A 16,924-nucleotide genomic window follows, 5' to 3' on the forward strand; every position below is an offset into this window, starting at 1 on the left:
TATTTACTGCCGCAGCGACCTCGTCTTTTACTTGACTAAGGCAGCAAATATGTGTTTTTGCCGAGTAAAACATATTAGTTTTTCCCGACTGGTATCAATTAAAGCTCTTGTCTATTTAATTTTTGAATATTTATTATTGTATGTATTTGAAAATTTTTACTTTTATTGCTGCTTCTCTGATCGTGTCCAGGGATGTGCGAAATGACTAGGCAGGAAAAGCGACATTTTACAGCCTGCTTGTGCGTAATTTTTCTGTCAATCTTAAAAAGATGAACTTTTTGAAAACTCCTGAAATATTTTTCCTATAACAATTTTTTTTTTAAATCAGCCAAACCTTTAAAAGGAAGATCTAGAAATAGATTTACATTTTCCTTCCCTCTGTATTACCCTGATTCGACTCACTTTGTTCTTGCAAGAAATCGGTTTAAAGAGTCACTTGTCTTTGTCGAAATTAACTAGAGAGTTTTCCACATGCTACCTCTCAAAATGATCAAAAAAATGGCCGTTTCGACCATTTTGATAGGCAGCTTGGTTGAGAGCACTAACATCCAGGGATTACAAAATGATTTTAGTCAATGCACTAGTTTCTCACAATTTATTGACTACCTCTATCATAACTCAAACTAGAGTCGACCCCGAGCACATACAGCTTGATACTTCGAGAAAATATGATTTTCGGAAATTTGGATCGAGTATCTGCGAACTACGCCACTTTCATGAGCATTTATAACCAAAATAGAGATGGAACCAAGTTCTTATAAATACTCCCTGAACTAGAAAGTTACCGGGAGTCCCTGAGAACAGAGGCGTACTTTTACTACAATAGCTAGTTGATAATGTGTAATAACACTCATTAGCGAACTATGCCATTGCTAATTTTTTTATTTTTTCAGAGAAATCTGGGATAGTGACTAGTCAAAAGGAGTTAATAAGCTATGAGGTTGATGAATGAATTGAGATTACAACTGATTTTAGCAGTGTTAAGAAGAAGCCACGTCACTAATAGCTGGTGAATTTACTCGCTACCCCAGTAAAGCTCGAAAAGAAGCTATGATCTATTCTATTATACGGCTCAAAATTAACCCCCCTTTTGTTTATTTTCATTTATTTGTTTATACTTTTATTTTTTTTAAACAAAGACTGTTTGTGAGCACAAAATCGAAAACACATCAATTTCCTACCAACAAACTAATTTTTTCATTGGCTACGTAGTGTTTAACTCACAAGGAAAGGGACCCAAGTGTCCCCCTCCGATTTTAATGAAATTTTGCACAGAAGTAGTTTAAACCTATCTAAGAATAATGATGTACATTTTACGTGCCATCTTCAAAGTTTAAGGGGTGAAAACTACCCCTAAAGTTTCGCCAATTTTTCGTTTTTTGACGATAACTTTTGATTCAGATGAGTTAGAACAACAAATAAAAAAGCAAACTGTTCCTTTTTTAATTCTTCATCGATCCTTCTGGATCCGAAAAAAATATCACTTTTAGTTTGTTTTTTCTTTTGAAAATTTAATTTGTTTTTCTCCCCGTTTTTGCATGCCTCGAGCTGTCTCATACAATTTTTTACCATTTTATAGAGAAAATATTTCTCAATAGAATGGTGCAAAGTAGAACTCGATACCATGTTTCTAACAAAAGTTATAATTGTTTAAGCAAAAGTGTGCACGCCATGTTCTATTGCTTATAACTTCAGAACCGCAGGTCGCAGAAGAAAATTTTTCATAATAAAAAAGGCGTAATTTAATGAGCATTAAAGAATGATACCATAAAAATGATATTTTCAGTTGAAATTAGATTAACATTTTCTACAGTTAACAAGTATTATGCGTTAGTAATCAGCGTAGGGCATTTTTCCATATATGATAAACATACAAGTAGTCGAATATTTTATTGGTATCTATGGATTATATGTTTTGCAGTAATGATATGAAGCTTATGTCGCCTTTGTTAATAGTTTTATATGAACCCAGCGGTGGGTTTGGACCTCGAGTGGAGGAAAAATTATTTCGTCCAGAAAATGTCTACATTTTAGCATCCAAATCTGGAAAATTAACAAGTGAACATTTCAAAACATGGATGACAGAAGTATTTATACCAAACACAGGACAAAAATCACTTTTACTTTTAGATTCCTGGAATGGACAATGCCCTACTGTTTTGGAAGACATAGCTATTAATCATAATGAGATTAACGTACCTGAACCTAACCTGAACTAACCTGCTGGCACAACAGGAATAATACAGCCTCTGGATGTTTTTGGATTCCGAGTTTGGAAAAATTTTGTTAGGAAGTTTTCAGATTCAGTATTATTAAATAACTATGATATAAATTTACACGAAAGAAATTATTTGATAAAATTACAGTCCCTCGTTCATAATCAATTGTCTTCGCCGAGATTCGCTAATCTTTTTAAATATTCATGGTTTAAAAGTGGATATATCGAAGAAAGGCCTGCCGAATTTGAAAACCCTGTAGAATACAGCTTTCACACAGTTTCTGCGAAATGTGATTTATGTGACCAAGTTGCAATATTTAAATGTTCTTGGTGTAAGAAAAATGTATGTTTTAAACATTTTTTCGACGAATATCATTACTGCAAAACATATAATCCATAGATACCAATAAAATATTCGACTACTTGTATGTTTATCATATATGGAAAAATGCCCTACGCTGATTACTAACGCATAATACTTGTTAACTGTAGAAAATGTTAATCTAATTTCAACTGAAAATATCATTTTTATGGTATCATTCTTTAATGCTCATTAAATTACGCCTTTTTTACTATGAAAAATTTTCTTCTGCGACCTGCGGTTCTGAAGTTATAAGCAATAGAACATGGCGTGCACACTTTTGCTTAAACAATTATAACTTTTGTTAGAAACATGGTATCGAGTTCTACTTTGCACCATTCTATTGAGAAATATTTTCTCTATAAAATGGTAAAAAATTGTATGAGACAGCTCGAGGCATGCAAAAACGGGGAGAAAAACAAATTAAATTTTCAAAAGAAAAAACAAACTAAAAGTGATATTTTTTTCGGATCCAGAAGGATCGATGAAGAATTAAAAAAGGAACAGTTTGCCTTTTTATTTGTTGTTCTAACTCATCTGAATCAAAAGTTATCGTCAAAAAACGAAAAATTGGCGAAACTTTAGGGGTAGTTTTCACCCCTTAAACTTTGAAGATGGCACGTAAAATGTACATCATTATTCTTAGATAGGTTTAAACTACTTCTGTGCAAAATTTCATTAAAATCGGAGGGGGACACTTGGGTCCCTTTCCTTGTGAGTTGGTATTGCATTTTTTATCAAATTTATAGCTGTTTTTTTCAAAAACTAATCGATATACACCATTGAATGCAGTTTTGAAAGGACTTTAATTTGAGGTGTTACTTGGCTGACGATTCAATTACAAAAAATCGGCCATTTTGCGTTACAGATGACGTAAGCAACGTTTAAAAAATTTAATAAACGTCAAAAGACGGTATTTTTTGTCCTATGTAACGCTGTTTTTTAATTTTTTGAAAATAATAGTTTATTTTAATATTATTTATTATATTAAATTAGAACATATTGAAAAGGTAATAAGTGAGGGGGGGGGGGGTAAATTTAGATCCGCATAGCATACAACTTACTGTGAATTAACAAGAAAAATATGGTGAGAATTATTGGGAACTTCTACCTTAAATTAATTGAACATGCTACAGTACGAACTGTAACACTTTCTTATGCCCGCGACAGTTTAGTCGGAACAACTATATGAAATGTTGCCTACAGTATAACAATAATCGTAAGTATTACAACAATATTCTTTCCCTGAGTTCAAAATTCCGCAAAAGTTCACCTTACTCGCAAGCCATTCCAGATTCTCAGGAGCGATTAAACAAGGATCATTGATAATTTCACTAAACGTACATTTAATGAAAAAGTAAGCCATTATGAACATTCGTGTGGTGGGTGTTTCTTGGCTTACATTCCCGATAAATGCCACATCTATCCTATCCGTCGATTCCTCTTCATAGAGGTCCCATCCTCTTCCCTCATACACCCTCTCATCTCCCCCAATCAAGAAGTTATATCGTATATCCGGGAGGGAACAATTCTCCATGTCGTTCTGTTGAATGCTCCGTAGCTCCCACGAACATTCCTCAAAGCTAAAGCAAGGGCTGCCTCCGGTGTGAGTCACAAAAACCCTCATAAATTGCTGTTGTTTTGAAATCTTTTGGCCTGTCGTCTCAACCTTCAGTGCTGCCCACGTGGCCCTCTTCACCAACTTATCTTTCGGAGGACCGTTGCTGGTTGGGAGTGGTTCCGTAGTGACATTGGTTGGAGAAAGAAGTTCAAAGGGCGGTATTCTTGTGATTGAAGTGGTTCGGAACAAAAATGGCGTCGCCACAAGAAGACCAATGATGAAGAGGCTGACAAGTCCGTAAACGCAACCATACCTGGATAGTCGGTTGCAAAAAGTTATTCTTTCTGCAAAAATTTATATTTGAAAACAATCCATCTCGGCCGATGAACATTGAATACTTAGGCAAGTATAGAAGACACAATACATCTAAAGCGCAATAGAGCCCACTACAAATAGCTAATTAATGTTTTGCAGCAAAATGTCGTCTCGCGCAAGCCACCCTGTATAGCTTGTTTTATGTTAAGAATGATTACTAAATTCTACTACCACCTTTTTGCGTGAAAATCATCTACAGACCTGGATACAATTGGTGAAAACTGCATCTTCCCATGTGTAGAAAATTTAGAATGTAATCGGTCGACTGTCTGCGGAACGATTAATTGTAATTAATTATTAAATGTGTTTCATTTAAAGTGACACAGACGATTATCTCCAAAGCCAAATTTAAAATTTAAAAAAGTTGCAAACAAACATTGCTTGTTAGGAAAGGGAATGTTCGACGAGCATAAGTACATTTTTACTCAAGGTCATTTAAAGGGCAGCTCAAGGTCATCTTTGTTTTTCAAATGAAACACTTATTTTTTTTATAAATTTGCAAAGAGCTTAAAAAATTAAATCTTTTTTAAAAATTTTTTTCTAAAACTTCTCGTTTTCCAGATATCAATAAAAATTAAAGTGGGACATTTAAAGTAATACATGACTTAAATTGCGGAAAAAACTTTATTAATGAAAAACGAAAATTCACAGGTTCTAAAAATTCACCAAAATCATGGTAAAAATTATTTTTAAACATTTATCAGACGAACAAATACTCAAAATGTTGACCTTCCACATCGAGACTTCGATACCCCGCAAAATAAAAATGTACGAGTACCTTATAGTGAAAACATGGATTTTTTTGTTTAACTGATAAATGCTTAAAAATAATTTTTATTATCCTTTTGGGTTAATTTTTAAATTCTGTCCCCATTTCTAACAGTTCTCTCAGTTTCATAACAGTCTGTTAGTCTCCTTTCATAACAAGAAATATTTATTGGAAACTTTTTTAAATTTAAAATTTGGTGTCGGAGATAATCGCTAGTGTCACTTTAAATAAAACACCCTGTATAATCAGCTGACAATGTATTCACCAATTCTCTCGAAATATGTACATGGCTTGAGGTAGACGGAATACTTCTATGCTTTTTACAATAACCGATTGTAACGGAAAGTTTTAAAAATTAAAAAACCGAAGGTCTAGTTACCCTCCGCTAATTTCCAACGAGTTCAAATTCAAAGAATAGTTAAAAAATGAAATTAGGTTGTACCAACTTTACGTATTGCGGATCATTAAAAGCTTATACTTATGCATTTATTGCTTGATATACACGAAACTTACCAAAAAATTCCCAACGGAAGCAGAGACGTACATTTTTGAAATTTCAAAAAGCATTGAGTTATCAACGAGTTTGAGAATTAACGACACATCAATTATATTTTTTGAACATCAAGGACGTGCTGTGCTTGAGTGTTTAAAGGAATTACAATCAGCAATGCGATTAAAACAAATTAATAGCCGAGTAATTGTACCCTACGACACTGATGTTTGAATTTTTTTCTCTACTCTCTCCAGAATTTTGCAAAAACTCATCACTCACATAACAGAAATTGGCAAATGGTATTTGCAAATAACCCAGTGGCGTTCTGCCCGGATTGCGAAAGGAACTTCATCAAGAGACTAATCAAACATTAATTAAAAAAATTGTAACTATTCCACTGGTGGTACTGGTTATATGTATTTGCTATTTTTATCACAGCTCAAACTGGAGCTACCTTCTACCTATAATTTTCTAATAACAATTGAGCTTCTTATAGTAATATGAGTTTTTTCTTCAACAAGACTTTAATCAAAGCAATCAAACGATATGTTGAATTCAGACTCACATTTTTGGTTATATGGGATATCCCAGTCTAACATTTCACAAAAGTTCAGCTCATTCCGAAGCCACTCCACATCCGGCTGAGCAATTAGTTTTGTATCACTCAACTTATGAATATTCCTGAATGAACATCTTAAAAAACGGTAAGTCTTTAGGAATGTCCGATGAGCTGGCTTTTCTTGCTTTACATTCCCGATGAAAGCCACATCCACCACGTCGTTATCGCCTTTTTCTTCCCCATAAAAATTCCACCCCCTCCCTTCGTAAACCCTCTCATCGCCCCCGATAAAAAAGTTATATCGTATATCCGGGAGGAAGCAATTCTCCATGTCATTCCGTTGGATCCTCCTTAACTCCCGCGAGCATTCCTCAAAGCTGAAGCAGGGACTGCCTCCAGTGTGAGTCACAAAAATTTTTGTAAGTTTATGGTTTATTGGAATCATGTTTTTGCCTCCCTCCAATGCTCCCCATGTAGTCCTCTTAACCAACTTGTCCTTCGAAGCACTGTCGCTGGGCGGTGGTTGCGGGGTGCTAGTTATTGAGGGCAGAAATTTGCCAGGTGGTGGTTTGGGAGTTGAAGTGGTTTTGGGTAAAAATGGTGCTATGCACACTAAAACTAGAGCCATGACACAGCAGGCTCCGTAAACGCCACCGGGTCTAGATAGTAGAGACCATCGGGAAATTCTTCCTGCAAAATGATGCAAAGTTTATATTTGAAAGCACTCCATCACAACACATCCAAGGAACATAATGCATCCAATACACAGCTGACACCACTATGAAATGTGAATTAATACTAATGTCTTGAAGGTCTGACAACGGTGTCATGACACGGTTTTCCTGCATGTTGCCGATTTGCTCAAATCGGCTTAGTTCGACCTCTCCACTTTAACCGTTTTGGAGATATTTGAAAACTTTCGTATTTTAAATTCTCATTTATTACGTCTAGGTCTGACCATTGAGTTTCGAGTTACTTAAAGTTGTTTCAGATCATTGGGTCAATTCTGTTCATTTGGACTTTTGAGTTAAACTTAACTAACCTGAACTAACCCTTACTGTTGAAACAATTCATTTCTGAATCCAGATTTTAGGTACTTATGTAGATCTGCTGATAAGAGCAAAGAAATACCCATTTTTTCCGATGAAGTGTCGCCGACGTTTTGACTTTAATAATTAAAGTCTTCTTCAAGGCTGTTTTCAATAACTAGTATATCACAAAGTACAAGAGGTAGAATAATTTCAAAAATCATCTACCGTAAACATATTTAATATTTTCAATATTCTGCTTATCATTTTTAATATTATTGCTCGCCCTGTATAGAGTTTTATTTACGTACGTGACCCAACTTCAAAGGGTGATTCTAAGACGAAAAGTTTATACAACCATAGATCCGACAATGCTCTGATTTTAAGATACAGGGCGTCAAACTTTTTTTTTTATCTTTACATATTAAAGAACTTTTTAAATAACAGAAAAAGGCAAACTAATAAATTACTATACTAGAACTAATAAATTCTAAATAACAGAAAAAGGCATACATTTTTCTAAGTAAAAAAACAATTGAAAATAAATAACACGAAATTACAATAGTTCCTAAAAATGTCCTCCTTCCACTTCAGTGCAAGCATCAACTCGTCTTAACATCGATTGCTGAATACATTGAAATATTCCCGGCATATATCTTATCTCGTTACAGGAATACCGTGTCCGTTGAATTAAATCTTCTTCAGTGTCGACCAGAGTTCTATAACCCAAGAAATTTACATGCCCCAGAGGAAAAAATCTAGCGGATTTAAATCCGGTGACCCGAGTGGCCATGACCGTATTTAATGTAAAAAATATATAATAATTTTAAATAAGTCAGTAATGCATAAATAATCATAATAACTATAATTTACATCTGCGAGAATTTACTTCTAACACTTGAATGAGATATTGAATTCAGAGTTGCAATTTGTGGAGTTCATGTTAAATTCGAGCACGTTGCAATAGTTCACCTGGTTTCGAACCCATTCCAAATCTTCCGGTATAATTAGTTTTGTGTCACTCAGCTTTTTCATATTCAAAGAACATTTTAAAAAAAGATAAGTCTTTAGAAATGTTCGATGGGTTGGCTTTTCTCGCGTTGCATTCCCTATAAAAGCCACATCGATCGTGTCGTTATCGCCCATTTCCTCTCCAAAAAAGTCCCATCCCCTCCCCTCATACACCCTCTCGTCGCCACCGATGAAGAAGTTGTATCGTATATCTGGAAGGCTGTAATCCTTCATGTCCTCCTGTTGACTCCGTCTTAACTCTCGGAGGCATTTCTCAAAGCTGAAGCAAGAGTTGCCCCCCGTGTGGGTCATAAAAATATTGGTAATTTCATTGATTATTGGGGTCATATTTTTACTTCTTTCCATTGCTCCCCACATAGCTCTTTCCACCAATTTGTCCTTCGGAGGACTATCGCTGGATGGTGGCTCGGAATTAACAGTGCTTCTTGGCAAAAAAGACACTGCTGCAAGCAGGAGAAAGGCTAATAGGCACAAAGCGGTATAAAGGCGATCTTGTTGGAACAATTGATTCCACATATGTTTTCTTCCTGGAAAAAGATGCAATGCTTCTATATTTAAGTACCCTGTACCGATACACACCTAAGCTCACGTAAATTCTAAATGCAACACATAAAAAACACATCAGAAGCCACTAGAAAAAACAAATTAACGCAAAGATTTTCTAACACTCGGACAACTGCTATTGTTAATTTGCATCGCTATATATTTTTCTATATAATATATCATGCTCACTAACACTAACTCAATAAAAACGTCTGAAAAGAGCACTGTAAGCTGTTTCTTAACTTCGGGAGAAGGTGAGCCATGTTCATCAAAACTCCATAGACCACTGATTTCATCACCAAATCAATTTTTTACTAAATTTGATACTAACTAAATTAGCATTTAACATCAAGTTAATGCAAGTTAATTTGAGTTATCAATTATTTCTTATTACTTTATTGCGTTATATTCAGGAAATTCTCACTCAATACGGCTTCGGGTACCTCAACTAACCACAATCAGTCTCAGTCCACCGTATATCAGTTAACATGGAATTTTTATTTCTGACACTCGTGATATCACCTAAAGTCCCCATTTTAGATTACCAGGTTAAACTAAAGTTAACCAAAAGTATTGAAATTCCGGGTTAACCAGAATTCCTCATCTAGTGGTGCAACAATTGCTGATGTTATATCAATACGGAAATCCGAATCTGGATTAACGTAAAGTCCCGCTCTGTTAACGTAATCGTCATAATTCAGGTTTACATCGTCAGTTTCCGTCATGGAATCCCACAGTATCTGATAAAAAAATATCCTTCGTTTCATAGTTAGTTTTAAAATGCTGGTGATTGATAGTGACTTGAATTCCAAACTACATATTTCTGTGTTAACTTGGAACCCCTCGTATTCCACGATACAAGATTAACATGGAACATCCCTACCGGGTTAACACGAAATGCCCATCCATCGGTCAGTTTGCAGTAATCGCCATATTTCAGTTTGATTTCAACATGAAATGCTCAGCTACCGTGTTAACCGAACATCATCCTACTGTATGAAGCAACATTTACATGGATTCTCTATTTCTGAAATTGGCAAATAATTCCTTTCATTGCTTCCGCTATTGTTGCAGATTTTTTATATTCTTTTACTTGAAAAATAATTGAAGTTCGAATCTCCTTTCCGTGTTAACTTGAAGGCCTGCTAATTCATTACGAAATGCCGACTTCGTAATCCAACCATTTTGCTGAACGTGTAACGTGAAATTGTAATCAAAAATTGAGCTCGCATCCTACTTCAGTCCGTTTGATGAAAAACTTGTTTCGTGTTATCCGGTTAACAAAAATCTTTATGAAATCGGTTAATAAGGTTAATCCTCTCACAGCCAATCTAGTTATCTCGGGATCTCTGTTCCAGCTTCCAATTTTTTAGTTCTATTCAGGGTATTTGGTAACTTGATACATTCCTTTAAGGGAACGATAGAGCACGAGGTAAGGACTAAATTTAACCCAACTTATCTTAGTACCAAAGTCGATAATAACAAAGATACAGGGTGTCCAAGTTGAAAAAATAAATCACATTTTCTTTAATATCTTGCAATTTCTTTCAGCTAATTTTGTAAAATTGTGTATCCGGGGGTTTTTTGGGCTGAGAATAAAGGTATACTTTATTGAAATCGCTGGAGGCAACGGTTTCCGAGAAAAGCGCATTTAAAACTAATGATGTAAAAATAATTTCAGCATTTATTGCATTTCTTTATAGTCCTTAAAAGTCCTTAAAAGGACTGTTGTCTGTTTTCTGTGAAAGTAATACTTGCTTTATTTTAATTATTTAAGATCTTGTTGAAAGTGATGCTCTCTTTTTCTAATACACGCAAGTTGTTTCTAGCGACTTCAATAAAATACATCTTTTTTTCTCATACCACAAGCCCCCAGATACGCAATTTTACAAAATTAGCTGGAAGAAATTGCAAGATATTAAAGAAAACATGATTCATTTTTTTAAACTTTGACACCCTGTATCTTTGTTATTATCGACTTTGATACTAAGATAAGTTGGGTTTTTACTCCTTACTTCATGCTTTATCATGCTCTTAAAGGAATGTATCAAGTTACCAAACACCCTGTATAGTTCTTGTCCTTCCAAAGCGACCAAATATGACATATTCTTTGACTAGTGAAAATTGGGATTTCCCATTTCTGGGTTAGGGGGTTAACATGGAATTCTCATTTTCTATTTTAATTTGTATTCGATTTTTGTTCATAAGTTCTGAACCTTAATCTAAAATATTCATTTTGTGTCAATCGCGATTTCCTTTTAGAAAGTTAACCCGAAATACTTATTTCCTGTTAAACTTATCGTTATGAATTCCATAATTAAACTGAAATATCTGAAAAATATGAAGTAATATTCTATGTTAATCGGAGAACCTGAACTAACATATAAGGTCCGTCATATATACAGAATAATGGCAATAACTTTTTAGATAATTTTTCCATCAAAAAAAGTTTAAAGTAAAAGTTACAAGGTTAATTTTTTGTCATTTTTTGATTACTTTAAATATTTTTTTCTTATCCCATAACATTCCAATGAAGTCCAACTTTAGTTTTTCAAATGTCACCTACTATTTCCGAATTGTTTTATGGAATCTACACTTGTACAAAGCATTTACTCACAATGTCTTCCGTCGTTACCCAAACGCAGTGCTATTCTTTGCACGAACGAGTTTCTTACCTGAACATACGTGTCTTGCTTAATTGATTGCATTACATCGACGATACCAGTCCTCAAGTCATCTACGATATTTGGCCACTCCTTATAAAGTTAATGTTTTAAATGGTCCCAAAGGAATAAGTCGCAGGGATTTAAATCGGACGAGAGGACTGGCTACTCTATTTCACCAAGCAAAAATTAATACTATTTTTTTTTTAATTAAAAATTGGAATTTCCGAATCGCTATTTACTTGACTTTTAAAAAATACACAGAATATTTTTATTATTTTGCCTTTCTGATAGAATTTACTTTTTTTTTTGATAAAGTAAGGAAAATAATTTTTTCTCGAAATTTCCCTTATCTAACCCTAATAAAATTTCATATGTCCAAATGCGCAAACAAGCGTAGATTCCATAAAATAATTCGGAAATAGAAGGTGATACTTGAAAAATTAAAGTAGGATTTTGTTGGAATGTTATGGAGTAAAAAAAGTTCAAGGTTATTAAAAAGTGACAACAAATTGGCCTTGTAACTTTTACTTGAAACATTTTTTGATAGAAAAGTTATTTTTAAACCGAAAAATAACATAAAATTAAATTGGAATTTAACTGATATGTTAATACTTTTTAATCGTGTGTTGCAAGGTTAATTGCATTTTTTGGGATTATGAAGAAACTAAGTGATAGATTACTTATTTTATTTGCAAACTTAAATTTTGCTAAAAACAATTATACTTAATTCTAAATGTTCTGGACATAGACGCAGTTGTGAGACAAAGGTGGAGAGGTTTCAGAAACCTGAGAGACTTCAAAAAACCAGAATTTCCAGAATCGTGAAACAGAGATTTCTACCTTAAATATGTTTTTTATACCTAATAATATTTCTAAATAGCCTTTATGGTCAAACAATGGTCAGCAAGAGATGGCTTCTTCTGGAGGACAGATTTTTGACTGCACATAACTACCATCAGAGCAGTTGGCATAGCAAAGTTTAAAAGTATGGAATACGAAATCGTTCATTTTTGCATATAAATGTGCTCCAGGACTGTTTGAAGGCTCAGTCAGGTTGTTGCTGATTACATAATATTTACTGAGATTAATGGCATTTGGGTCTTCCCACCCCCCTGCTGATATCAGCCAATTTGCCATATTCAAAATTTCATTTGAAGGCTCCAAATCATTAAAATTCCCAATGAAAGCAAAGTCCACGCTCTCGTTCCTGCCCTCGTTCGTCACCCTCCAGCCCCTCCCAAGGTAAATCCTCCCATCTCCGCCAAGCAGGAAGTTGTAGCTTATATCTCGATAATTTTTCACGTTAAAGTGTTCCAATTGAATGTCTTTGACTCTCTGTGAGCATTGTAGAAAAGTGGAACAAGACTTCCCCCCAGTGTGATTTATCACCACTAAAGTAGCCGCTTTATTCATAGGCTGTAGGGGACTTTTAGAGGGTTTCGCCCCCCAGTTTTCTCTAGACACAATAGCCCCATAATTGTCAAATTGAGTTGTAGTTTCTGGAAGCTGTGTGGTTATTTCTTTAGAGCTTACAGTCTCCCAGGGACGCAGCCCTATGACTACCCCTGCAAGACTCGTTATAAATGCAAGAAACGTCAACCAGATTATCCGTTTTTTGCTGCTTTTCTTTGGTGCTATAGGCGGTTTTACTTGAGACGCGGGATCAGGAAGGGCGTCTGGTTCATTGTCTAAAATCAAACAAAAATATGGTTGGTTAGACGAAGTTTAAGCACAGCATGATGGTTCGAGACTGTATGCCACAAAAGCTTGGTGGTTCCTTTGGGTCGGGGAGCGTTGATTCTGCAAGACTGTTAACGGTGAATAAAATTAGGCACAAAGAGCAGTGGACATTACATACACTTTTGCAAAGGCGTAAGTACCTGTTAGAACCTTCTGAAGGTTAAATTTAGTAATGGGGCCTGGTATCGGCCAGATGCAATTTTGTACCATTCCGGGTAAGAGTATATCATAATATACAATCTTTTAGTTCATGAAGATTAGGTAAAACTACCTTAACACCCTTTCTTAGCGATATGTGGTAATGCCTGGTAAGAACAATTCAGAATAAGTCCTTTTCATAAATAATAATTTTTTGATCATTTGTTTTTATGTTTTCTTTAGTTTTCACTTATTCCTGTTACATCTGCGACAATCAGCAATTCGCTGCTCCTTCCCACAAGAACTATTACAATGATTGCCAATGTATCACACGCAGTACACCTGAGTACCGCAACCAGATTCTTACCAGGATTATTCATCTCTTCAGTTTGATTGTGATCGAACTTCACATAACAATTCAATGTCACTTCTCGGGACAACTATTGCAGCAATTACAGGTCCATGGTATTAATTACAAGTTTATCATTTTTGCAATGTTGTTGTGCTTGACTCTGGGAACCACCCTGGAACAAATTGCTACCGGCACGGTCCCCCTCTTTGATTTGGTTGTGGTTGACCACATAATACAGGGTGGGGCAGAGAAACTTGCTTATTTAGAAATTCAATTGAAAAAAAGCAATGCAGATATACAAGGTAGAACAACCAAATGGAATAAAACCAATATCTGTGTAGTTTGGCCTATGTGAAAGAAATATCAAAACACGTCAATTTCGGATCCTAAAATTATATCCCGCAACGTAAAAATTCCATCCCTAAATTTAACCCCCTTTGGGCGAGAGCTGCAACCTCCAAACTTTTAAATCTGATTCCATTTAACTGTTCCACGCTGTATATTCAATCCTTTGAATAACATCAAGTTCAACATTTAAATTTTATGTTTACACAATTTTAAAGACGATATCAGGCAGGTGATGTCCATTAATCTTAATACGCTGCGTTAATCGAACTCGGAAGTTTTGTTCAACTCTTTCCGGCATATTGACAGGTATGTTGGCGAAAACTTGACGAATATTGTTCTTCAGGTAAGGATTGTGATGACAGGGAAGGATTGTAAACAAGCGATTTTAGCCCCATAAAAAATAGTCATAAGGGGCTAAATCAGCCGACAGTGCTGGCCAGTGCAGATCGCGCCTCAAGAAGATGAGGCGTCCTAGGAAGTGTTGACACAAAACAATCATTGACAAACATACTGTGTGCCTTGGCACTGTCCTGATGGAATCATACATCTCTCACAGTTATCTCATTGAGTGCGGAGAGAAAAACTTCTGAAGCATGTAGGCGTAATGGTTACCAACACTACCCGTTCATTTTCTTCAAAAAGCCATAGACCGATTATTGCAACTCGCGATAGTGCGCACTAGTTACATGTTCCGTGTGTAGGAAAAGCTGATGAAGTTGTCTGGGGTTATCACGGCCCCAATAGCACATGTTCTACTAATTGACAAATCCCGAAAGATAGAAGTAAGCATCATCACTGAAGAAAATAAGTATGCCACAATAGTGAACGCGTGGTCTACCTTCGTCCACTTCATCACCAACTAAACCACGACTAAGCTAACCAAGCCCCAAGCACGCCACGGGTAGATCAACCAAGCTAACTAAACCAAGGGAAGCTACAATCTTACACCCTTCTCTCTCGAATGTGCCTCCATACAGCAACAAATGCTTCAGGGCGTCAAATTCAAATAAGCAAGTAGCTTTGCCTCACTCTGTACTTCATATAATCGACCATATTCTCACCCACCCCCACCTAAATTAACGAAAACCCCAAATCAAATATAATATCACTGGCAATTTTTTCTTTGAAACCCCTTATGAGCGCCGATACTATCGTTTATGCCCTGTCTGAAAATCTCCTCTTAAATCCGTCAATTTTCTCTTACAAAGAAATCGTAGGATATATCTGAGTTAGTTCAGTTCATAGTTGGAGCTGATTCATATAGATCTGTTGGACGTTTTTGACCCTGGATTCCCAGGAACGGTAGTCGGAACATATGGCCCTCCCTGTGCTTTATGACAACCAAATAGGCTGGGTTAGTGAGGGGGCTTAAGACCTTCCTTGGGCCACCAACCTTTTCTAGGCACCATCCACCCATATTCTATTACATTCACTTCGATCCGCGAGCTTACAATGCCTACAATAGCAGCTGCACAAACTGCAACCACTGCAACCACTGGGATGAGTAACCGTTTGCGTCTGTAGAGTGGTTTGTTCGGCTGTTGATTTGAGCGGATGCAGTAAATGAAAGTGGTTTCGTCGTTCCTGTTGTTTACCAACAACGTCATCTAGAAAAAGGTTCCTTTACAATCAAGTAGGGTTCCACCCAGAACTTTCATTGAACAAAACTTCAATACACTGTCAAGCCTGGATTTGGTGCATGTGTGGTACCTGTTTTGACGTGTTTTTTCCTTGTTTATATTGGGTGTGGCAGGTCTGGATGTTCTGTACTCTGGAACAGCCAGTTTTGAGGCTTCGATCCAGGTGACATGCTCCAGAATGTTTTGCATTGTTTCAAGTTGGGATTTGTTGGGGATTGTAGTGAAGGGCAAAACTGTACTTACATTAACAATTCAAAGGAAAGAAATCTGGAGAGATTGAAAACTTTGGGTTTTTAACAAGGTTTAAATGGTCCGGAAGTAAAGTCCGGCATTTCTTGGTAGATATTCGAGACGCACATAGGCGGAGTTAGATCCAGAAGTAGGAAAATTTGAATGAAACCGTAAATGAGAAAAGAGGCGCCTAAAATTTCCTGCAAAACAAACTTTTAATATCATGGTGAGATTAATTTGTCTTCTCTAGACCGTTCAACACAGCCCCTTAAGGTTATATGCAATCGGCATGTTTAGACCCGTCCATGTTGTGTTTTCAAGCGATTTAAAGTATTTTAATTTCTTTTCGGGCACCTTCTTTGGTTCTTTCAATTTATTCAAATTCGCAAAACTATCACAAGCAAATTATCAATCTAAGAACAAAAATCAGTATAATTACATCTATATTCGTGGCAATCAAAGAAGCACAATGCATATTTATTGTAGTGATTGAACCATTGCGGAAGCATTGCAAATAAGTTTTTACCAGGACTGTCCACAGGTCTGGTCTGATTGTCGCTGACCACATAGTAAGTATTCTTATCAATGTACTTTTCATACCACCCTATGATAATCAGGTGCACTGCAGCAGAAAGCATTTTGTCACTGGGCACATCATAATTGAAATTTCCAATAAACGCTATATCAATACTATCATTTCTAATAAAATTCTCCCAGTTCCAGCCTATGCCCTCGTAAATTCGCCCATCTCCCCCTACCAGGAAATTGTAAGCTATATCTAGAAGCTTTCCCTCATTCATATGGTTCTCCTGGAGGCTTTTGACTCTGGATTTACAGGACTCATAGTCAAAGCATGTGTCTCCCCAAGTG

At 35.9% G+C, this 16,924-nt stretch overlaps 2 protein-coding genes across 2 annotated transcripts in view; both read right to left on the reverse strand.

Moving 5' to 3' along the window:
* LOC136411614 (peptidoglycan-recognition protein LF-like) overlaps positions 1-16,924 on the reverse strand; it is a 32,723-nt gene that overhangs the window by 9,753 nt on the left and 6,046 nt on the right. The gene's annotated exons all lie outside the window — the stretch shown is intronic.
* On the reverse strand, positions 12,349-15,163 carry LOC136411846 (peptidoglycan-recognition protein 3-like). The gene is made up of 2 exons (XM_066394606.1): positions 13,486-15,163; positions 12,349-13,293 (listed from the first exon to the last, which is right to left on the reverse strand). The coding sequence occupies exons 1-2, from the start codon at positions 13,553-13,555 to the stop codon at positions 12,506-12,508; spliced, it is 858 nt and encodes a 285-aa protein (XP_066250703.1). The 5' UTR covers positions 13,556-15,163; the 3' UTR covers positions 12,349-12,505.

This window comes from Euwallacea similis, chromosome 10 (assembly GCF_039881205.1).
Source record: "Euwallacea similis isolate ESF13 chromosome 10, ESF131.1, whole genome shotgun sequence".
NCBI lineage: Eukaryota > Metazoa > Arthropoda > Insecta > Coleoptera > Curculionidae > Euwallacea > Euwallacea similis.